The sequence below is a fragment of the Pseudoliparis swirei genome, chromosome 9 (assembly GCF_029220125.1).
Source record: "Pseudoliparis swirei isolate HS2019 ecotype Mariana Trench chromosome 9, NWPU_hadal_v1, whole genome shotgun sequence".
NCBI lineage: Eukaryota > Metazoa > Chordata > Actinopteri > Perciformes > Liparidae > Pseudoliparis > Pseudoliparis swirei.
The window spans coordinates 6,535,161-6,560,555 of NC_079396.1; the positions used below are offsets into that span (position 1 = coordinate 6,535,161).

At 42.6% G+C, this 25,395-nt stretch overlaps 1 protein-coding gene across 6 annotated transcripts in view; it reads right to left on the reverse strand.

Annotated features, from left to right (window-relative positions):
* Positions 1-25,395, reverse strand: part of hdac7a (histone deacetylase 7a) — a 74,315-nt gene that overhangs the window by 23,852 nt on the left and 25,068 nt on the right. For 2 of the 6 annotated variants that reach the window (XM_056423633.1, XM_056423629.1), the window contains exons 2-3: positions 22,919-22,987; positions 259-449 (exon numbers count right to left, since the gene is read on the reverse strand). In XM_056423633.1, the coding sequence (XP_056279608.1) occupies positions 259-405 (147 nt within the window). In that variant the 5' untranslated portion in view covers positions 406-449; positions 22,919-22,987. Of the gene's footprint in view, positions 1-258; positions 450-8,546; positions 8,623-19,562; positions 19,578-22,918; positions 22,988-24,369; positions 24,604-25,395 lie in introns of those variants that run through there. The other 4 variants (XM_056423632.1, XM_056423631.1, XM_056423634.1 and 1 more) reach the window with 4 other exon arrangements.

The following is a 25,395-nucleotide window of genomic DNA, read 5'->3' on the forward strand; positions in this document are numbered from 1 at the left end:
AAAATGTATTTACAGACGGTAGTCTGTAATTAAAAACTAATTCAATCAATCAATCAATCAAACTTGTATTTCAGACTCAAGGTCCAGATAGTACAAAACATTAAAATAGAATAAAATACATACAAAATCACAAGTAAAATACATAGAACTACAAATGCTTTATAAATAGACAGCTGTACCAATGTCTCCACAGCTGGGATGTTAGTGTGTCGTACTGAACTTTAATTGTACTAGATCTCTATGTTTTATCTCCTTTACCCGGATATGCTGGTGCAGTTGCTGTTGGGAGAAGGAGGTGCGTGGCTGAGGGGAGAACGGGGTGAGGAGTAAAGGCGGGTGTAGCGGGGTGAGAATCGCTGTATCCGAACCAGGGCGCATCCCCCGCTCTCCCACCCTGAGGTCCATGGGAAACAAGGCCGCGTACGACACCTGCACTGCCACAGAGGAGTCTGGGAAAAGAGAGGAGAGAGAGGGCGTCACTTTGCTTCATCCCCATTAACAGCAGTCGATTCACACAAAGCTCTGCCGGAAACTCTACCCGAAAAACAACAAGTGCATGTAAACAGAGGCTAAATGAAGCAGTGTTTTTGAGAAAACATGTAAAGAAGAAATACACCAGAATTTCTTAAAACAGAAATGTTGCACCATTTCAAACATTCAGTAAAAACTGACTACCTGGAAGCAGGCTAGACAAAGCTAACTAAAAATATAGTTGTGTGGTTATTGTTGTTGACCCATGTCCTAACCCTAAACTTAGCTCGAGAGTCCGTTGAGGTGAACACGTTCAGCTTTTAGTTTCGTCAAGTTAACAACCACCACTGTCACCTGGAAATGCATGAAGCATTCAAAAAGTTGAGTTTGGACACTTAACCACGCCATCTTGGCTACGTAGCGGAAGGGGAGCTTCCAGCACCATATTATACAATAATCCAAAATATATATTGTTTGCCGGATGGAAGTCATCAGTATTGTTTTGTGGGTTAAATTAGTAGTCTGTAAAGATTGTGTTACCGCAAATTCTAATGCTTGCAAGCCAGTTGGCCGGCTAACATTGGCAAATGTCATTTCTGATGAGTGAGACAACATTGGCAAAATTCACACACTTCAAAAGTAAGTACTGAGTGTAAAAAATGTACGAGAAGGAATTGTACCAAAGAAAGTCTCTGAATTAAGGCCTAGCATAGGCTACCAGGTACTACTAGCTATACTGTTGTGGCCACTGTTCTTTTTTAAGCTAGCATGTTCTCCTCCTAGCGTCTCAAAGTCAATGAATACTCTCATAAAGGATTTTATTTCCTGAATTGTACACCTAAATCAAAGCAGTGGGCTTTCTATCCATTGTTTATGATACATGACTATCTACATGTGTATTCATCATTAAAATCTGAGCACCTTATCTCCACAAATATAAGATAATAATGATGTTAGCATTCAGGGTTAGCATATCCCATTAGTCTTAGCCGTGGTTAACAGTCTAAGCCTCATGGGAGCTGTAGTGGGGAAAGGCTACCACATTATCATTTTGGGGCTTTCAGGCAGAATGATGAGAAGATATTTCTATAAGTTACTTTGCTCCATTGACATTGTGTAACAGCAACAATGTATGTGTTAAGAGTGACACATATATTTTAACCTAATTCATTCATTTGTTTTCCCTTTGGGAAATGAGTGTTATTTGTATTTCTCTGAAGGCCTACATGCATTGCACATTTCGTACGTCAAGACCCGAGCTGAAAGTTATCTACCAAACTACTAATGTGCATTTAGTGGTCTAATGTAGATGTGAAAAGCTTGAGACTACAAGTGTTGTATCCTAACTGAGATAATTGAGTTTTGCTCTCAGGCTAAGACCCAAACAGTTGCACCGAGGGACACACCGAGCCCAAAACCGCTCCAGTGGAAAAAATTACAAAAAGACGATAAAAAACTGACCGACAGCAATGAAATCAACTGCTAAATATGTATGTCTGCCTAACATCTTAAGTACTATCACACAGTGACAAAATAAGTTATGTCTTTGAAAACAAACTAATGTTCTCCATCTGTGTGTCAGTCTCTGACACACACACACACACACACACACACACACACACACACACACACACACACACACACACACGCACATTTCCAATGCTCTTTGCACGATGTTGGGGTTATTTGCATTGCATGGCTGAGTCAATGGCAAAGATTGTCTCATCCTGTGCTAAAAACAGGATCCAGGAAGGCAACAGCTTGGGAAAGGAGGTGGTTTCTGTCTGAGACACAACACAGACACACACACTCACACACACATATGAGTAAATAGATACATATATTTATATATGATATATATATTATATACACTACCGTTCAAAAGTTTGGGGTCATCCAGACAATTTCGTGTCTTCCATGAAAACTCACTTTTATTTATCAAATGAATTGAAAATTGAATAGAAAATATAGTCAAGACATTGACAAGGTTAGAAATAATGATTAATATTTGAAGTATTAATTTTGTTCTTCAAACTTCAAGCTCAAAGGAAGGCCAGTTGTATAGCTTATATCACCAGCATAACTGTTTTCAGCTGTGCTAACATAATTGCACAAGGGTTTTCTAATCAGATATTAGTCTTCTAAGGCGATGAGCAAACACAATGTACCATTAGAACACTGGAGTGATAGTTGATGGAAATGGGCCTCTATACACCTCTGGAGATATTTCATTAGAAACCAGACGTTTCCACCTAGAATAGTCATTTACCACATTAACAATGTATAGTGTGTATTTTTGATTAATGTTATCTTTATTGAAAAAACAGTGCTTTTTTTTGAAAAATAAAGACATTTCCAAACTTTTGAACGATAGTGTATATATGATAAATAAATAGTTTGCAAACATCTATATTGCACAAACCTGCCTTGACGCTTCAACCTTAAACTTTAAACACACACACACACACACACAGAGTGAGCCTTGAAATAACTTGGTGTGACATCATCTCCGTGCTGCTGCGCCTGGTGCTCAGATGTCGGGCTGCAGTGTGTGAAGTAAATGTCACTCACAGAGGGAGTTGGCCAGTTGCCAACAGCAGCACTGGAAATGGGTGAAAGGCAATATAATGAAACAGAAAAGACGGATGTGTTTTTGCCGTCGTTTCTACAATAGGATGTGTGTGCACACACACCACACACACACACAGAGTGAGCTTGGAAGTTTCTGTGTTCTCATTAGAATCATTGTTTGGGTTAATCTTACATAGCACTGTGTGTGTGTGTGTGTGTGTGTGTCCGTGCAATGTCAGAACTCCTCCATATTAGGAGTTACAAATACAGAGACACAGTCTAAATGCCGACCATTGCTGGAAATCCCTTGGCAAACGCACACAAACCCAAACACACACACACACAACCCGCTGTGCGCACACACACACACACACACACACTTATTCTCTGCATTGACAGCAAGGAATAACAAAGCTATTATTCTGAGGAAAAGGAGAGGAGAACATGCTTATATAAGGAAACAAAGGTCGATACGAGCACACACACACACACACACACACACACACACACACACAAACAAACACCTCTGGAATAACGCAGTGATGTCACCTCCAGTTTTGAACTGTTGGTTTAGCAAAAAGTAAATAGATGTAATTACAAGTGCTGGGATTAAGAATTGGATGATGCAGAATGGTTTGCTTGTGTATTTTTGGGGTTTGCTCAGAGAAGAGACAGCTTAACCACGTCTTCACTGGGTTATTGTAGCCACTGTCATTCCTCAGCACTCTAAGGTTCAACATAAAAAAATTCCCGGCATTAAAAAATGTTGAATAACAGGCTTGTGTTGTTTTGAAATGACATAGGCATGGAATCACTCGATAATGGAAATCCTTTCATAAGTCACTTATTTGGCTGGATATGATACATTGAAACGTATTGGATCGCAATGTGAAGCGGCTTTCTTCCACTCTCTGGCCGTGTACGCCCAGGGACAATTTGTTCACCGCTCACATCTCTCTTTATTTAAGAAATTTCCCCCTGGGGATGAATACAGTATATCTAATCTAATCATAATCTAAAGAGTGTGTAAAAGCATGCAAACAGAGGTAAGGTGTTGACTCGTCGCCAGAAAAGACAAAGTTTGATGTAGAGCTTCCACACAGTAATGACTTTATCGCTCCGCATACGATTACAGACGTGTGAGGCCCTTCATCCATCATCGGTGCGCAGCACTAATCACAACGCACTCTTTATCAGGTACCTGGGGAGCTACTTGCTTCAGCTTCTTCAAAAGACGCATCTATAAAAACACCAGGAAGTACATAATGGCTTCGCTAAGCATATGAAACTGGGTCCTCTGGTTGAGGAACAATCTCTCTGACCACTTTAAAATCCCTGATAATAGCACGGTTCCCCCGTAGCCAACAGGACTTTAAGACTAGAACGCGTGTTGTGGTTTAGTCTCTGGACCTCTGCGACCACATTTAATCCCTCCACAGTCTCCCTCTCTCCTGGGTCTCTTCATGTAATACCAGGCTCTAGTGTGTTTCGTCCTCTTTAAGAAGGATATTCCGTTGCAGTTCATTACATCTTGTTATAAAACAATTTCTCATCTGCAGCTGTAGGAGTACTGACACACACAAACATATGATATACTCATATACATATGATATACGCATATACATCTGCGTGCCGTACTCGGGGAGGAACAACGGATTCTGACCCCGCGGTTGTGATCCTGTGTTGATTTCATTTTATTTAAATAGCTCTCTCTCTCTCTCTCTCTCTCTCTCTCTCTCTCTCTCTCTCTCTCTCTCTCTCTCTCTCTCTCTCTCTCTCTCTCTCTCTCTTCGAGAAGAGCTGGAAGGGCAAGTAACGTGCACACGCATGTTTTGGTCGAAGGTGGGTCAGGACGTCCCAGGAATGGTGGAAAATTAAGTCTCTGCTTTGGAATAAAAACGCCACCCTTTTTATAACTGTCGTCCCAGGTGTGAATAGAGACGGCGATCTCGTCTCAATCCTGTTTGTTTTAGTCTCACACTAAAACTGCCAAGTATATAAGGTGGTATTCAAAGATGACCTTTAAGTTATTATCCTTTAATCTTGTTAACTTTTGCATCACGCCAAACCCATGTGTTACTATTTATGGCTGTCAAAAAATGTATAAATAAACAGCAGATCAATGTCATTGTTATTGGCAGAATCCGCCAAATTGCATACCAAGACACGGCATTGAGAAGGCAACCTCATCATGAGATGGTCTCCTTTCCTAAAACAAAGTGAAGCGCATAACTAAGCCCCCGGTTTTTACAAAGAGACTTGTACACAAGCTGTCCTCCTTCAGATTCTATTTCTGACTTGAGTTGCCCAAGGTGTGTAATTTTGGACGGAACTCTTGAGACTTGCGTTATCAAAACGCAAATTGTTGTTTCCCGGCAGGAGCCGCAAGTGTTGCCAAAATCCAGCAGGACCGAAGTCCGGCTCCCCTTGAAACAATGCACTGTGAAGCTCGGTTTACTTTGGGGAGGAGTGTCGCTGTGTCATTATGGAAATCAACAACGACACAGTGCGATTCCGCCCCTCTGGCCGTGGACACCGTTGTATTGTGCCGATTTATGTGGGAGATTAGGTAGATTGAGGGAGATAGTCCTCCGCCTGACATTTGATAATCCCTTCCTACAGATTCAATTGGATTCGATTGTGTTTGAACAGCCCACATTTGCCTCACAGGGCTTTACAATCTGTACATGAAAAAGGAAAAAAGGGAGAAACCTTCGGGAGATTAAGTGAAGAAGGATCCCTCTCAGAGGTTGGGCAAAAGAAGTACAAAAGAGTGAACAACATAATTAATTCCTCCCTTTTCTGTTCTTTAATTTCCAACTTGTGTCCCGTTTAGACTCGGGACTCGTCTTACCGGTCGGACAAGGATATACAAAGCTCTCCCTCTCTCTCTCTCCCTCATTAATAACTGAAGAATTAGAAGAATTGTGAGGCGGTGAGTACAGACTCAAGGACCTTTAAAAAATAAAAAAAAGTTTAAATAAAAAATAAAAAAGGTGAGTCACAAGCGGATTTACTGGATATCTGAGAAAAAATAAAATTAGAGCAAACAAAAAAAGGAGAAGCTGTAAGAAAATAAAAAGGGGTTAAGGTCTGAGATGAGTGGGGGGGGGGGGGGGGGTCACTGCTGAATCCACCTCTGTCACTCCCCACCGCCCCCTTATCCTCATGCTCGGAGCGGCATGCAGCTGTGTTTTTATAATGTCTTTGTGTGGGTGTGCGTGCGCGTGTTGAAAAGGTTATTTGCATAGAATGAGCCGCGGCAGCAACCCGACACATCTCCTTCTCTGTGCAGAAGAAACACGCAATTTGCTTCCTACTAGTGTCATTAAAAAGCTGCACATATTTGGAACACCTCGACTAATGTATTCATTCCACTAATGAGTGTGTATGCAAGTGCGCGACTGTGAGTTTGTGTGTAATAATTTGCTCTAACGAATAAGTGGTCCAAGTCTTTCTAGCTCTTTGCCAAAGAAAACAGTTCCAATTACATGTGAAGCAAACAAATACAGGGTCAAAGCAGGAGGTTTAAGTCTGACTTTTCTGAAGCGAAGACGCACGATAATCAGCAAAAAAAATGAAACCATAACGCACTGCTGCAGGATTCATTGGGCTGGAGGTGAAGGGGTCAGCTCCTGACCAACTTAGCGACTAACTTCTTGCACGTAAGATGTCTCTGTCTTCTGATCAAATATGTATCGCCGTAACAACACATTGATATGTTGTTTGTCCTCAACCCGTTCTTCCAGAGCAGCATGCCAATCTGATTGTGACACTTCAGATTCTCAGTAGCTATTTTATGGTCAAGATGACGACTGAGATGAGATCTCTCAGCAAACAAACCTAGTTTCATGAAAAGGCCCGGCCCAGTACAAGACTATTATTAATAGGGATGCAACTTGCTGATCAATCTGTTCATTAGGTTATTCTTTCACAGAGCCCGGGATAACTTCAATAAAATTGCTTGTTTTGTGCAAATAAAAGTCTGAGACCCAAAAATATTCAACTTGTAATACACTGTAATAAAGTTAAAAAGAGAAGTTTGAAATGTTTCCATAAATCGCTCACACAATAAATACATCAATCATGCAGATTGTTGATGTTTAAAGTTCTGCAGAGTGTCTAACTATGAAAAGAACAACTTCTTTGAGCAACAAGTGCGACCATTCTGGCAAAGATAATACATACAGAGCTGGAGCGGGGTGTACGGAGTACATTTTTGAATATTCCATAACAACCTTTCATCATATTGTAATTCAAGTGGTCGAAGAGAAAATGAGACATCTGCATTTTCAAACGTTTATTTGCTCATTACAGGAACGTGTCTACCACTTGTCAAAAGGAAGGGGCTGCGCACCCTGCTCATCTGCCGGGGACTCAAATCCCGACAGTCAGAAACATCCAGAACACAGCAAAGATATGAGGAAAACATTAAATACAGGCCCAGACACCGCGACACATGGTGGGTCATAAGTGATGATTGAGACATTTTTCTATCAATCTATATACTTTTTTAAATGGTGTTCCCTTTCAGCCAGTACCAAATTGTGTATATATATATATATATATATATATATATCATCCGTCTCTCACTATTCCTCACTTCCTGATTTAGAAAAATCAAAACCTGAATATATGCTGAAAGTGCATTTTTAACCTTCCTGCCGTTTCCTCATAAACACTGCCTCAATTTATCAGCGGGGCTCGGGATGTGTGGAGAAAACCGAGACACCAGATGAATCGCTGCGCGGCCCACCTGTAACCATATAAGCCGCGGCTAGAGAACATGTGGAGGGGGTAGATGCAACAAGCGGATGTGTACGGCAGCTTTCTCACGGGAACAAACATGTGGGGCACTAAACAAACCCAGAATAGCTGCGATCCGAAACCAGACACAGCTCCCGTGCAATAACCATGAGTCCGGTGTCTGTGGCGTCCAGCAACCGATCCCACGCTGGACGTTCCTATTCGCATTAAAAGGTGCTTTTCAATTCACCGCAAGGACGGAAATCTCAATGTGTGTGAGAGAAAGGTTACCGGCAACAGAGCTGAACGCATGGACGTGTACACAGTGGGACTGTGTGCCTGACAGACGGAAATGACTGTGTGCGTGTGTGTATGTGTGTGCGTGTGTGTATGTGTGTGTGTGTGTGTGTGTGTCAGTAACAGAGGAAGGTTTATGTATAATGCAGCGTGGGTCCAGTTTCCAAAGTCCTCATTGAGTTTCCATAAACATCTAAGGCTGCTGTTCGTCCAATCTCTCGCTCTCTCTCTCTCACACACACACACACACACACACACACACACACACCTCGTTGTGTTTCTGCACCTAAAGGCTAATGTAGTCGCGTAGGCAGCGCACAAAGAAGTCTCACAGAGCGAGCGACACAGACAATCTCTTTTCACCCCCCTCGCTCGCCACTCAACCTCACACTCACCGACGTGCGGCAGGCTTTCCCAGTGCGCAGTGCGACCCCAGGGAGTTTGGCACAACAGGTTTTTACCTCCCGGTCGGGAGTTCCAGTCGCCCAGAGGAGCCACCGACTGCACACGTACGGGTGAATACAGTCGAAAGGCACATGCCCGTGTTTCAGTCTTGTAAATATCCGGCTGTGTGAAAACCCCAGGAGCACTTCTGCCTCAGCCAGCTCACAGCAGGATCTATAATTAGACAGAGAGCTCCACTCCCCTCCGGTCATCTTTTACTGTCGGCCACATCCTCTTTTCTTTAACTCCTTCTCTTTCTTCTCCTCCCCCTCCTTCCATTTGTTGACGCACAAACTGTTGATTTCATCATTTCATTCACACATGTGGAAGCACCTCGTCTGGCAGGGTGCTTGCAGACTCCAGACAGAAAAGGACTTTGGAAGAGTTTGAAACTCACTTTAAAATGCAGCCTGGAAACGAATGAAAGACGAAATACATTTTTTTTAAAGGCAGCAACAAGCAGACCAAGTGCAGACAGAGTAAACGGTTAGCAAGAAAAGAACGACGTGATGAAACATGAGACCACTGACAGCACCGCTCGAGGCATTTTAAGACTTTACACCAACTTCTCTCACTCTCTACCATGTTTTCAATTGGCACGTTTGGCCGGTGTCAGCTCTTTTTCATTGCAGAACTATACAATCCATCCCATACATTTTCAGGGATTGCCACCATGGTAACGGGGGTGGTCGTGCTGGCAGGAAGTTGAGTCTATAAAAACACAACAATGGGAGAACCCGGGTGGCTTCCTGTTTAAGAGCTGAGTTTAGACTCCCATTTCCTCCCCTCTCCTCCCCCTGCTGTTGTCGTGACTCTGCTGCCGCAGTGCCCTTGAGCCCCTGCGGCGGTGAAGTTCCCTACTGGACTGCATGCTCAGATGGTAAAAAACGGAAACAACCACCCTTGGCTTCTCGAACATACACATACACACCGCTTCCCAAATCAACGTTCCTGTTCTTCTCGATGCATGGCTTTAGTGAAAAGCTGAGGGTTTTGACATCCATTAACTCAGATTAATGACTAACAGTGGCCCTGAATGCAACCCACCAATGTACTGAACACAAACACAAGCATGAACTCAGTAAACTATTGACAATCCAGTTAAGTTGTTTCATCTCTTTCAATTTCTCGTGCGACTGGATGGGCTGAGAAAAAAATTGGGTATAACTTAATAAAGTTGGATCTCAAAGTAAGTATCTTTGCTATAAGGGGAGGGGCTTTGTGTAGTGAGTAAGAGAAGCCAAGAACAGAGCTGTTGAACATGACAATGTAACTTCAACACTCAATATGAAGCTATATAGCCATGAGATGCTTAGCTTAGCCTAGCATAAAGACACGATCATTGTTTCCCTCTGTTATCAGACTAAATACTAAGCTAAGCATCTCATGGCTGTACCTTCGTATGTAGCAGAAATAGTATAAATGTATGTTAGTATCAAACTATACTATATTTTGTCATTTTAAATATCCATACATAATGTTAGACGTGTGTGTAGACCAGGGGGTAACCTCTGGTTTTACCAAGTGAAGCCGATGCAGAAGTGTCTTCAAATGTGTATTCTCTTTACTGACCTGTAAAAAAAGAGAGTTGTTCTATTGTATTGTGTCGTCTATGAGAAAACTACTACTTCTCACTTTATTTATTCACTCAGTAAACATTGTAAACATGAGTTTATTGTCTCAATCGCCAGTTTCAAGTCTTCTTCAATACAGCATGATGTTCTTTGAGTACATTGGTCATGTTCCCATTTTGAGGAAAATAGAACGTAAAGCGGAGTAATAATAATAATAACATTCATTCAATTTTTTTTTATATAGCGCTTCTCTAAGTATAGGAGTATGCTCTAGGGCGGGCTTACTGTGATTGACAGGTCACAAAAAGTACTCGATGTATACAGCCTATCTACGTCATTCCTCCGCATTCCATATCTGGTAAATTCCGTTCGTTGGTTGCGGGAAAAAAACACGGAGACAGCCGTAGATCAAGATGGCGACAGCAAAATTGCTGAACCCTCGGCTTTAAAACGGCAGTCCGCACACCAATGGGGCAGGTCACGATGACGATGTCTATTCTGATATACAGTCTATGGCGCAGACGCACAGTACATTGTGTCTATGGTCAGTTACAATCACTGCCTTATACCATAGAGAGGAGAAAGAAGTCCCAGCATGGGTCATTTCAGTTAACTCTTATTGTTTTGCAATGCGACAGTTTGCCGACTTCAGTTTTGGGGAAGTGCAGCGATGTGGTGTTTCTGCACCGAACGGGTCACCTCTCCCCCAGGATCTTCTGTTTTATGACGTTTGAGTTTGTTGATGAGGCGCTGTTTGTTTTCTTTGTCCGTTCAACCATGTTGGCCGGAGCAGCTCGTGATAACACCCACTGTCTTCCATTTGTTAAAAACAATGATCTGTTCTTCGGGATAGGCAACGGCAGTATTTGCCCAAGAGAGAACAACAAGTCATCTTTAGTTTAGAGCCTTCGTTTAAATTGTTTTAATGATACATGCTGATTCACTGTTGTTTATAACGATCAGTGTTTAGTGAAGTGTCGTGGAGCATTTATGAATGTGATTATTACTCTAATAGAGGAAAAGGTGCAGGAGGTGAAGTTGTATTCACACACAGTTGCTAAATGACTCTTGCACAACACAGGATCTCTATGAATAGTCTTGTACTGACAGTTAGGATCACATGGTCTTTACTGTGGGAGCGCGCTCTGTCTTTCTCCCATCAGACCTCAAGACTCGAACGGAACAAACAGAACTGCACGTGTTTCGCTGAACGTCACGTCCTTCTTAAGTCAGATGGCGATTGATATATAAGTTGAAGTCATTTTGTTTTGTAGAAAAACTAGTTTTTTGTAGACAAACACTGCAAAGTATCCACATACAACGCTTAGTATCTTCCCAAAGATTCAATTGCATTTTGGGTATGGTTTAGATTAGGCAAAACTAACCTACGTTGTTAGGTTTACGGTTGTTGTATTGGTTAAAAAATCCTTTAAGCTACTTGTTTTAATTTTGGCAAAAATATCATTACTTAGGTTTAGGGTTTGAGGTTAAAGGTCATGGTTTTGGTTAGAGTAGTATGTTTCTTCCGTTGTTACATAACATTTAGGTCGCGTTAGTTGAGTATGTAAGTCACAAAAATACATTACTTAAATGTAGGTACTTTAGTCACAAAAGTGAGTTAAAATAAGTCAGTGTTGACTTTTGTTCTCCCGGGTGAAAGTCTCCTGACATCTCTTTACACTCTTCGTATACTACGTTACCCGACTTCACTGGCCGCCCTCACTGGCTCAATAAAAAGTTGGGCAAATAAAGTATAAAGTATGAATAAAATATAACAGTTTTCGGTTAACAACCAGCCCCCTTTTTCTTCCAGTTAAAAAAAGAAAGTCAGGTTGAAGAGAAAACACAAACGTTATTGAACCTCGATCCACCTCTTTTCTTTCTTCCTTATCTCCCTCACGCATTCCTTTTCGAACTCATCTTGCTATTCCCCCCCCCCCCCCCCACTTCATGCTGAGGAATCCACAGCTGTCACCCCCATTCAAAACCTCTCCTCTTCCCATAGCAGCTGGCCAGACTGGTGTGTATGTGTGTGTGTGTGTGTGTGCGTGTGTGCCTGCCAGCAAACAACTGTCACCCAACAATATCGAAATGTACAACGTTGCTCTGCTGGTGCGTACTTGAGGGTTCAAGAGTGAATGGTAGTGTGTGTGTGTGTTTGCGTGTGTGTGTGTGTGGCTGTCGACAAGTTTAAGAACTGCCCTCTGCTGTGTGTGTGTCACAAGGATAGCAAAATGAGGATGACCCTCCTTAGTGAGGACCTTTTGCTGCTGCTCACATCGACAGAGGGTTAAGTGAGGACACTAGAGGTAGCTAAATCACCCACGTATCTCTGGTAGATCTCTGGTAGATCTCTGGCTCCAGGCCTTCATGTGATCCGTCTTTATCTTATCGTGTACAGGAGAAAAATCCACGCTCAGATGCTCACAATCCCCAAACTGATGCGTCATCATTTTCACTATATATTCATGAAGTGTGATGACACATCAGCTCTGCTATACTGGTTTTTCAGGGTTTCTGCCTCTGAAAAACAAGACTAAGAGTTTACAGCCCTGCGAGTGGCTTTGAGAAGATGTCAGCGGTGCCGATGTGTAGCTGCTTTTGATGTTTACAATGCATGCTGGTCTACGAAGGCCAACGATTAGTGCGGAAGGGATATCTTTCTATCACGTAAAATGTATTTTACTGTTAAGTGACAGATTCAGAAATATTATGAATGCAAGTAATGCACCAATTAATATAAAGTAGATGGAGAAATGTAAAAAATATATTTTCTATTCAGAGGTGAGATGACAAATTAGACCTTTAGGAACTATTTTTAGATTTAAGTAGAGCTTCACCCACAAATGACCTCATAGGTGCTGGGAACAAGCAGCTTATGCAAGGTTACACGGTTTTGTATTCGTCAGGGTTTCACAACACAATTTAGATTGCAGTCCCATTTTGCTACATAGAATAAAAATGTAAATAAAACAATATTATTTATGGAGGATGAAGGATGAGTTACGAAGTCTCTCAGACAGAGGAAATAAGCATTTTTTAATGCTGGTGATACTGCCGATGATACTTCTGTATCTCTTTCCAGAGGTGAGCAGGTTGCAGCTGGGGTGGGTTTTGTCGTTTAATATCCCCTCTGCTCTTAGCGGGCTCTTCTTCTCCCCTCGTTTTCACTCCAGCTCAGTCGATGAGTACCAATGAGGTTTTGGGTGGTTTTAATCACCCGCTGTAGAGCCCTCCTATCCTGGGTTGTGCACACCCCACACCAGTTTGTAATGTTTGCAGTCAGGATGCTTTCTATTGCTCCTCCGTAAAAGTTAACACAAACATGGCACTGGAATTTCCCCTTCTTAAGTTTCCTGTTTATGAGCTTTCTTCGCGGTGATGGAGATGTGTGAGCACTGTGACAGGTTGTTTGTGACGCTGATTCCCAAGGAACTTAAAGCCGTTAACTTGCTCCACATCAGCTCCCTTGATGCTACCAGAAGTCACACGAGAGGATAAACTGTACAGTGCAATCAACAGAAATAGGACATTTTCAAGCGACGAAAGATGTCATGAACTTTCACACACTGTGAAAGGGTTAAAGGTCTCAGCCGAGAACACAGACAACTCTCCGTCTGTACAACGCTGTGGTCGCGACCTGTCAATCACTAAGGCGCCACGCTCTAAAGCATACCTTGCTTTATTCTCTTTTCTACTCTTAGTGGGACATTAATACACTCAATGAACATCATGCTGTATGGAAGAGGACTTAAAACCAGTTATTAAGACCATAAAGTGAGAGTCGGCTCACTTTCCCATAGACATCTATACAATCAAGACACTTTTTTCAACCAGGAGTCATCCCATGCTGGCTATTATGTTATGATTATAATACTATTGTTATAATACGCTAACCTAGGGTTGTATTTGAGGGTACAAATGTACAACCTATGTGGTCGTGGTTAGAAGGACTTGTTTTTAAATAGATCAACAATAAACAAGTGATCGCAAGCAACAATGTTGCTTTCACAAAACTACAGGTTTCTAAAGTGGCGCTTTTCTCTTCTTCTCAAGGAGATTTATGCATGTCGTGCAAGCTCTAAATACAGGAATGCGCGTAAGCTATTGCATCCCGCCCTTCTTCAAATAAACAGGTGCTTTGGGATTCCATACATCTGCAAGCCAATAATAAATCTATTTGCATAACTCACACACAGTTCACACAGACACACACTGACACCAATAAACATTCCATGTGTCCCTGTCATCTTTCGCTCAGTGTTGCAATTTGCCTGGGGCTGAACACTTTTGAACAACTCATTCATCACATACGCACACACAGACACGCACACACAGACACGCACACACACACACAGGCACAGGCACCAGGTGTGCTGTCCAATTTGACAAATGACAGTGAATCCTCCATCTGCTGCACAGACAACAAAGGCAGAGCTAAGAGTCATACTCAGGGCCCGACTGACACTCTGTTTCCTGTCTTTAACACTGTTGGCTGAGAACAATACAGCAAACTTTGCCACAATAAATCTGATTGTTTCATGGAGAAGCCCCTACAATCCTCTGGCGTAGAGATAGTTGGTGCATTTAGTTTCTGCTTGGTTTTGGAATAAACAGAAGGAGAGAAGTAGGTGAGCATGAGCAGTGACAGCCGCTGCTAATGGACTGACAAGAAACCGAGCAAAGAGAAAAAAATCGATTGACAAGCAATCTCCGGGATCTCAACTTTGCTTCAGGGGAAAGTGGTTAAGTGTGTTGCCCGAGAGCTGTTTTTTTGACACTTTTCAGAAAACCCCAAATTCCTCTCTTCTTGGAGCGGTCGCGCTATGGATGGGCCGCTGACATCTGTGTCGCTCCCTGTGGGTAAATAATTTTTCTTTTTTTCTTCCCCACGTCATCGCCCCTCCGCCGAGAAGTCAGATGTTCACGATGGGTTACAAGCAGACGAGCTGAGGCTGGAAGACATTCACGGCTTTGCCCGAGGACACCTCAGCAGTGTCAACAAAGAGGCTTAGCTCCTCAAGTCCTCTGTGTTTGCAGCGCTTCTCCCAAGACACCCTGCACTCTTTCAAGAGAAATAAATTATGAGACAAGAATACTTGATTTAATATCAAATCATCGAGCTAAATGTGGAAAATAAGTGCTGCGGAACAGCCCTTTGGCAAAGCCGTTGTTTCCTCTCATTGATGCAATGCAGCTGCTCGACAGCCAACAGCGCCGGTCGTACTGGGCAGCTTCCAAGAAACCCGTCCTCAACCGGTGGATACGCATTCTACAGAAGGCTAGAAATACACAATGTGAATGTACGCACAAACAAAGTATGCGATAACCACTGCTGTGTGAGAGGCGCTGCACCTGAAAGTGAAAAGGACGTCACGATATCTTCAGGAATTCATGATGACGTTTTTTAAACTTAAGTAGGGGCGTGCCATATTTGGATGATTAGAACTTAGAACGTCTCAACCTTTACAAAGAGATAATTAGTATTGTGTGGAGTCTATCATTTACAGTTCTACGGACGCCGGTGTGTCCCCTGCATACGCAAGAAAGCATTGTCCGTAGGCTAGCGGTTACAAATAGAGGCTCGCTGTCTTTTCAGCTGAGCTGGAACGGAGAACAGAAATTTTAAGAAACTTCAAGAAAACCTAAGAACAATACATTTCAGAATGGAATTTATTGGTGTGGCATTTTGTTTTTTTTTTATCTCGGAGGGCAACGGTTTGGTGGTACTGCTCATCAACTTGAGAAACAGTCCTAAAACCCAACATGAAGAAGAATCGGGAAAGGATCAGATTGGCCTCGAACAAATTACGATATATTTCTGCCAACCCGAAATTCAATATTTCTACACATCTGTCCAAGCTCCCTTTCTCGCTATCACCCCCCCCCCACACACACACACACACACACACACACACGCACACTCGTTGTTCTTAACATCAGACACATTCTCCACATTTTGCAACACAGATAAAGCCACTCAACGCAGCAGCCCCCTCAAAGGGATCTCCCTCTTTTTATCTTTTATAACGCAGCACAGTCACACAGATATCCTTCCACCTTCATCATCACAGCCCTCAATACACTCACACTTCCTGCTGAGAAAACACAATGCCGGATTCAGGAAAAGTGAGCGCTAATCACGAACAACTCTCTCATGTTGGTGCAATTCCTTCACGCTACAGTTTTCCAGCGCTGAGAGGGAAATGAGCTGAATGATGTTTCTGGTTATCAGCGGTGAAAACAGTGAGTCATGAAAACACTGATAGCCTGTGGTCGTGGTGGAGAGATTTGGCGCTGTGAAAAGAAAACCACAATCTGCAGCAAAGGCTTTTCTGATGATAAGAGCGAGAGCAGATCATCAGCAGCGTGTTCCTGCTGAAGCCTCAGTCGGCATCACTCTAACACGCAAAGTTCTTCTTTCTTTTTTTACGTAGCTGCGAAAACAATTTGATTGTGTTTTCTGCTGACTGAAGACGACAGGTTCACATACATACCTCCAGTTTAATTACATGTTTTCAAGTATTTAAAAGCAAATGCCAAAGGAAATAAAAACTCGTCCTGTCAGGGAAGGCCACAGGCTGTATATAATAAGTGGGCGTAGCCACTGTGACGTCATCCAATTGTTTGTGGACTACTGTTTTGAAGCCTCGAGCTCCGCATTTTGATCGTCGCCATCTTGGTTTTTTGCTGGAACCATTTTCGTTTTTGGCCGAAACCATCTTGTTTTTTCCCCGTTACCATCTTGTTTTCCGCTTTAACCGTTTTTTTGGCGGGCCGTTGCCATCTTGTTCTTTTGCAACCAAAAGTAACAGAGGGTGTAGCTAAGTACAACTGAACGCTGAATAGGACAAGACACTTTCAGGTGATCAAAAAAGTTACAATGAAAAACTGAAAACACACTGTGAAAGGTTTAAAGTTCTTAACGGACAAATCCCACACCAGACAACGCCATAGTAACAACCTTTCATTCACAAGGTAGCCACACCCTAAAGCATACGCTGCTTTATCATCTGTTTTACTCTATTTAGTCTTCATTTACTAAACAAACATCATGCTTTATTGACGAAGACTTACAACTCGACATTTAGACTATAAACACATGTTCTCTAAATAAAGTGTAGTAGTGTCATTTTTTCATTCCCTATGAAAGATTTTATATTTGCTGGACCACAGATGACCTGTTTTTATCAAGAACATCTAACTTTAGCTCCTGTTGGTACTGCAAAAGATTAATGAAGTGTATGTGTGAAATATGAGTTGGATGACAGGACTCTGACATCTGCCTCCGTCTCTTATTTTGTGTTTTTGCTTCCCATCCCACCAAGTCTATTTCCGTATATTCACCGTGAATCCATCGCTCTACTCTTTTTGCTTCCTTTACATTTCTTCAACTTGTGTTGTTTCATCTATGTTCCTTCCTTGGTAAAAAGTTAACGTGTTCCAAGAAGGCAGCTTCATGAATATGCACAGTCACACTCGGCTGTCTGCACGGACAACAAAGGAAGAAGACATTAACATTCCTGCACATGCTTTGCACTCTGGTCAGGGATGAACACACACACACACACGCACGCACGCACACACACACACACACACACACACACACACACACACACACACACACACACACACACACACACACACACACACACACACACACACACACACACACACACACACACACACATTAACCCAGTCGTGGACAAACTTTGAAATCCATGGCTTTGGAGCAGAAATAAGATGTTCCGCATTTAGAAATGGTGCAAGTGAAATATAATAATTAGGATTTGGCTACAGATTTGTAAATAGCTGATAGCTGGTTTAGAGCTAAAACAATTCTAATTACCTCAGCCGAGGTTATGTATTCAGCTCAAAGTGTGTGTGTGTGTGTGTGTGTGTGTGTGTGTGTGTGTGTGTGTGTGTGTGTGTGTGTATGTGTGTGTGTCTCAGCCGCATGAAACCTAGAAGAAGGATGTGACATTGTCCAGGGAAGAACCCCTTAAGTTTTGGAGCGGATTCGAGTCACGGATCAGATATAAGTATTATTTTTCACTTTAGCAGAGGGTTGCCCTGTCCCAGTGCTCGAGTAGTTATTTGATATTTGATGAATAATTGATGTAATTCCCTGAACAAGTGAATATTTGCCGGTTCTCTTTGTCTCCTGGTCAGTTAGATAGCAGTTTGAGTATATATATATATATATATATATGAGTTTTGGACTGCAGGTCGGACTAAACAAGCAGCTCGAATACGGCTGCTTGGGCTTTGAAATTTCAAAATTGCGTTGAAAGAAGCCACGATAGACGACATAATGAACAGATCGATCCATATAAAACCCAGACTCTGGAACTACCGTAGCTCTGCACATGGTGGGAAATAACCTGGTTTACAAGCAGCAGCACAATCTATTAAGCCCTGTTATCTGAATCTCCTCACATTTGCCAGGAAAGACATTAGTGAAGACATATGCCAGACGTTAAATATAAGATACCCTCAGTGTCTTATGGTGCATTTTTGCTGTCAATAGAGGATTTAATAAGTAAAAAGACCGCCTCACTGACACTTCTGATAAATGTGACATGTTTACAAAGCACTGCATATTATTGTACATCTAGCATACTTCTCCCTTGTGGTATTGAACATATTCCACCCGGCCGGCACATCTGTGATGAGTACTCCCCTACTCTCACCTTTGCTCTCTGCAAGAGTGTGTTTCCTGTTCCTTCTGCGTGCGAATCCCAGACAGACGCTTCTGAGAAATCTGTCCACACCACACACACACACACACACACACACAAACACACACAAACGCACACACACAGTGTCTCTCTTCTCCTCCACTTCACCAGGTTGTTGAGATTAGCCTGAATCTGTGAACATCACTGGACACCGTTCATCACACGCACACAAATGTACAGATGGGAGTCCATTCAGACGAGAGGAGATCCTGTTACATCTACCCTAACAACAGGCGATCTGATCCGAGGTCAGTGTCCGTCAACTCGGTGACGCACCACAACAAACTCACATTGTTTAAAAGAAGAAAGCTATCTCCAGTAACTGTGCGTCTATACGTGTGTGTGCATGACTCAGAGAAAGAGAGAGAAAGAGTGAGAAAGAGAGAGAGACATCCCGAGGAGGGACTTGCCAATGACCAACCAATTACCCAGCTGACCACAGTGAGGAGCCGTTGGCTCAGAGGTTAATGCGACATGAATTGATTTGAAACACTACTCAAACGTTCGGGGCGGCGTTACCTCGGGCCACGGCGCACACACCATCTACACCAAACATGTGCAGGCTGACACGGAGAAGCAGAAAGAAACACACACGCACACACACACACACAAACACACACACTTAAGCGACATGAAAAGTAGTAATCTGCACATACACACACACAGATAGTGCCATACACCCCCTACCCCACCCCTGGAGAGTATTATATAACATTACCTGCCATATCAAGTGATTTCATGCCCCTCGAGGCAGGACAATCCAGCCATTTGTTCGGCGGGACAAAAATAGCCGCCTTCCTCACTGCCGTCTAGTGTTACTACCTTTTAATGCCACAACTCCCCGCGCAGCTGGAGTCTGCACGGCCTTCAGGCTTTAAGGGGCCCCAGAGTTCGAGAAACGATAATATATCTGGAGATCGGTGCAAATAAGTTGATATGCTTTTTTGGGGGGCCCAGCTGTGCTGGGATTGAATGACTTGATACTGTTTTGTAACAAATCGCTCCACACTCGTTGAATGAATAGTGTACAGTGGTCGCTGTGTTGTTTAGGGATACATTACCTCCGTACTCGATGTAGACTAAAGTAACCCGTTGATTAAATGGGGATGTGAGGTCAGGTTACTCAGACGTATAATGAAGGGAGGAAGATTAGTGGCAGGAAACAGAAAAAAACATTAAACCAGAGTTCAGGCTTAACAGGGGCCCTGTGGAATAAAGTGTTGCCACTCATTCACTACCTCTAATTACTATATATACATATATATATATATATAGATATATGTCTATATCTATATATATATATATATATGTGTGTGTGTGTGTATTTTTGTACCGTATTGACATGTACTGGATGGAGATCATTCAAATTGACACAGGAGTTTTGCCTGAAAGAGTGTACTTGTATATTAAAGTTAACATCTTTATATAAGTATTGTCACAAGTTATGAGTTGATCAACTAAAGATGAACCAGTATGAACTATTTTAACTATTCAAGTAAGCATTGTTTTTTTGGTTGTTGCAATTTTGTGGGTGAGAATATTTGATGCTTTTCTAGATGTTCTAGGACATTAGACTAAATTTCATTTTCTTTTGGATTGTTAGTCAGACAAAACAAACTCTTTCTACGTGGGAAATTGTAAATCTTATGACTTTTTAAAGATTAAATGAGTCATCCATTAATATAATAAACAATATTTTGAACTCCAAGTATTATCCAAACATATTATCCTTCTCCATCTCTTCCTTCGTCAGCTCTCCCCATTCAGCGCAAAGCAGTGAAGAGAAAAAAAAGAAAAAGAAAAGCCGGATCAGCTGACCCAATTGTTTGGGAACCAGGATCAGGAAGAGGATATGTGATCTCCACTGCAGCTATTACAATCAAGCCTGTTGTTATCTGTGCCCAACGTTTCTCCCCACTGTGTTTAGTCAGCCAGAGAGCACAGAATGAAAGACGTCCAAACATTCAAACAGAAGGGGAAAGAGTGTGCCATGCAAAGAAAAACACGTTTTAGTGTTACACAAAGTACCAGGAGGACATGTAATGCAGGTCCATTATAGTTTAAAGGGCTGTTTGAGCTCAAGAAGCCTTTAAACATTTTACACACATGTGGCCCAGACTGCTGCCACCTTAGACCGCTAACCAGCCTCCGACTTCAGAGACATGGGCCTCAGGGCACTGTACCCTCGACGTTGAAAATGTTTTAATGCGAGGTTGTGTGTATCTGTGTGTGTGTGTGTCTTTGTGTGTGTGTGTGTGTGTGAGAGAGAGAGAGTAAAGAGAGAGAGAGAGAAATTAAGACAGAAGACAAAGGGAGAGAGAGCCAGTGTCGGTTGCCCCGTGTGGACAACAGACATGTAACCAGACCCTAAAGCCACGGCCATGACCTCACCAGGTTTTTTTCCACACACACACATAGCGGGGCCCTTGGTTCGCACACAGTCAGCGGAGCCTGGCACGGCGAGGGCCGGCTCCTATTCAGAGTCATGCATTGTAATCCTACACAGTGCGATCACACACGCGGGGCTCACAGCGGAGAGCGCTAATCTAAACTAAAAAGGCAGGAACACAAAAGAAACAGCCGGGGCGACTTGTTTCTGATGGGCGGAGCCGTGGATCAAATGTATTTTGATCTCAGGTTGAAGGAGAAACCTTTGAGTGTTTCCCATGTGAGTCAGCACGGACCGAGCTGAGTCGCTGGGCTGGTTCTAAAGTTTCCTTAAAAAGACGACGAGGGCAAGAGGAATGCCTTAAAGATACATGACTGGTGGAAATGTACGGTTATTATAAAGAAAGGCATTCCCGTCACAACAGATTCAAAATGAAAATAAAAAATGCTGACAAATTTTAAAGGGTTAAAACTGAAAGTGTGTCAGGGAAAAGAAGAAATGGGCAAATGGGGAATACGTTTGTATATTTTTGTAATTTTTTATTTTAATTTTAAATTTATTTAACCAGGAAATGCCTCATTGAGTTTAAAAATCACCTTTACAAGATTGTCCTGGCCAAGACAGCAGCAGTAGCACATTACACAAAGTTTCAGACAATACAACATAAAACAGTGACTGACAATATTTTAAAAAAAGAAAGATAATTTTTTGGGGGGGATCACAGCATGAATAAAACCAAAGCTAAGACTCAAGTCATCATAGCCCAGTTCACACAGGTGCACATACCTCACTCAAAGAAAACATATACAACCAGATGAACTCTTTTTATTTATTTTAAAAAACACATATAGAGATTTAGACTTTAGGTTCCCGTTCACACAGATCAGTCTGCAGCAAATTCCAAGCCGCAGGAGCAGCAAACCTAAAACCTCTTTTTCCCATTTCTAGACGTTAGGGACAGAGAGCAAGAGGAGGCCTTGTGCATATGTCACAGAGCGAAGATGTACGTTTAGAATAGCCTTATAAATAAGGATATGTTTGCAAACAGGAGAAAAAAAGTCTAAGATGAAGGAATTTTAAGATTTACCAGATCACGAGCAAAAATTACACAATCAAGGGGAAATTGACAAATGAAAAAAGAAAAGTGAAGAAATTCCTACAGCTGTATATTAGTGTGATTGGCTGATGTTCACATTCCCAGCTGAACTAATTTGATTTCATGATTAAATAACTGGGAATAACCACCAGCCAAACACTGAATATCTCCGCTTGACTTCTTTGTGGGTCCTTTCTGACACTCAGTGCTGCGTGACCTGGAGCAAACGGGGTTTTTTCTAAAGCCACACATGAACGACACGGTGTCTCCAACTAGGCCAACACCTGTTCTGTACTTTACTGCATTCTCTGAGAATCCCACGGCTTAGATGAAAAAAAAGCTGTCACCCACAATGTATGTGTGTATGTATGTGTGTGTGTGTGTGTGTGTGTGTGTCTGTGTGTGCGTGCACTGTAAAGAAAAAAAGTTGTTAAGAGGACAAGATGGTTGATTGTAGACTGGCAACATTTTTCCACATGAATGTTTCAGCGCTGATGGCTGTGGCCCATACCGTTTAACACATTGAAGTAAAACAATACAACCACTTATTAAGTTACAGCTGGTTTACATGAGAGGATTAAAGTCCTACCTGCCACTGTTTGAAATCTCTTGTCCCGTCTGTCTGTCTTTATGAGGTCCCCAGAGGTGCTGATTCCATCTGCGGGGACAAATAGAAGAATAAATGAGGGCAATGCATCAAATCGGCTCATCTCTTAGTTATCATAAAGCGTAAAAGCCTTTTTTTTAAACTATTGTTACTTGGTGCTTTTTTTTTGGTAGCTCCTTTTTGTTGTCAAAATGTCGATTGCACACCACCGAACACCGGCCCAGGGAAGTTGACACAGTTGCCCGCTGGCAGCCGGCAGATAAAAGTCACAGAGGACATAATGCTCCTCAAAGGTTTGGTGTGGGCAGACGTAGCCACCTGATGGGTGCGGCTGCATGCCACAATCTGAGCTGCTCTTGTGATGTTAGTTAGCCCAAACCATCAGATCGAAAATAGTTGAGAATATTAGAGATCACATGTGGCAGTGCTGGTTGAGGGAGCAGAAACAAAAAAACACAAACACACAAACACAAACTAAAGTGGCGCATATGTTTTTTCTTTTCATTTTAAAGAAACTTTCTTTCACCCCATTTATCCGTGTGTGTGTGTGTGTGTGTGTGTGTGTGTGTGTGTGTGTGTGTGTGTGTGTGTGTGTGTGTGTGTGTGTGTGTGTGTGTGTGTGGGCGTGTATGACATGTTGTGGGGATGTAAATCCATTTACAGTTACATTGTGGGGGCTTGTTGTTGAGGACGAAATGCAAGAGTCCACATAATGTCAATTATTACATTTTAGAGTGCAGCCCTTTTTGAAAGGGTTATAGGCGAGCTGTAAATAAGTTATTGTTGGGGTGCTTTCCCGGGGAAATGAATGTACACGTCAATGTGACGTCCACTGTGAGTGTGTGTGTGTGTGTGCGCGCGTGCGTGTGTTCGACCTGTTGCTGCTGATGCTGGTTTACATCTGTTCAGCAGCAAAACGCTAATCAGGGTCAAAGACGAGAGCCAGAAGTAAAATCTATTTAAATAATATATGTTTAATGACACGCGTGTGGCTTTCAGACTTCACACAGTTTCCCAAAAACTTTATTTTAGTTCCTTTTGTTTGGGAAAAAAACCAGAAAGGACGACATTTCTTTGCATTTGTTTTTTGTTTCTAATGTAGTTGGAGACGCGCGCATATCGCTGTAAGAACGCGACGATAAAACCCCGCGGACACAAAATAGGACGTTATAACTGCGTTATTCTTCGGGTTTTCTAATAAAATGAATCTACAAAAAGTTAGTAGAATTTAACGCATTTGTACGTGTGCGCTCGTGAGCAATTAAAACAATGCAAACACCTGCACGCGCACCGACACACATCTGTCTTCTTCTTCTTCTCTCTCGTCTTTCTTAGCAATGCAACACTCGAACACACATTTTAAACAAGTTAGAGAGCACGAGCTCCCGCAGCTGCTCCCACCATCGGACCCTGTCACCGGCAGCGTGGCCTACCTTGTACAGATTAATACGCGCGGTGACACCTCTGGAAGAAAAAGAGAAAACTGCTTGAAAATAATCCAGGTGGGAAAGAAAGAAGTCCTCGTGCATCCGGGAGAGCGAGAACCTGGCGGGAGGTGATGGTGAGATCCGCTGGTGTTGTCAGTAGACAGTTCAGAGGAGGAGGAAGAGGAGGAGGAGGAGGAGGAAGAAGAAGAAATGAGACTCAGCGCTGGGAAGTTGCAGAGAGAAAAAAGAAAGAAAGAAGAAAAGTCCGGCCCCTCAAGTCCCGCCCCCTCCCCTCCGCTCTCCTGCTGACAGAAATAGCAAGAGAGGCGGGTTCCACCAAAAATAGCCTCGACTTCACACGAACCTTTAGGACTATTGTTTCCCTGCGCTGACGGACTCCCATTGGTTGCACGCGGCAGCCAATCCGCGCAGGGCTGCTGACAAAACTTGCTCAATAACTTTGTGGGGCCTCCGTCAAAGACAATGGCCCTACACACTGTGGCTCCATCTGCTGTCAAGAACAACAACAACAGCAGCAGCAGCCCGAAACCAGCGGCGTCACAGCACCGAGCGGAGAGATGTGGTTCTGGGAGTGGGGGGGGGGGGGGGGACACTTATGGAGGCCCCCAGAAAAACAAGTTCAGCTTTGCCCTGATATTATAATATTCCTCGCAGTATTTTTAGGTCAGCGTGAAAAAGCAGTTGGATGCAGCATGTGACCCTCCCGAGATGAAGTATGTGATAGTGAGTCGGCTGCTAGGAAGCCTCCATCACTTGGTTATTTGGAAAGTTCTGACACTTTAATAATAGACATATTGTGTTTGTTTATCTTATTTAATTCATATTTTCCATTTTATTCTTAACAATGTCTCATATCATTACACTGTGTTTATTGCCAGTCACCGATCACCAAGTCAACGTCCTTGTATGTTGCAAACATACTTGGCTTTAAACGGTTTATATAATTTGTCCATGGCGTTTGGATTTCTGCAGATTGTAACATACGGAACATGACATCATGCATTAAGCTGT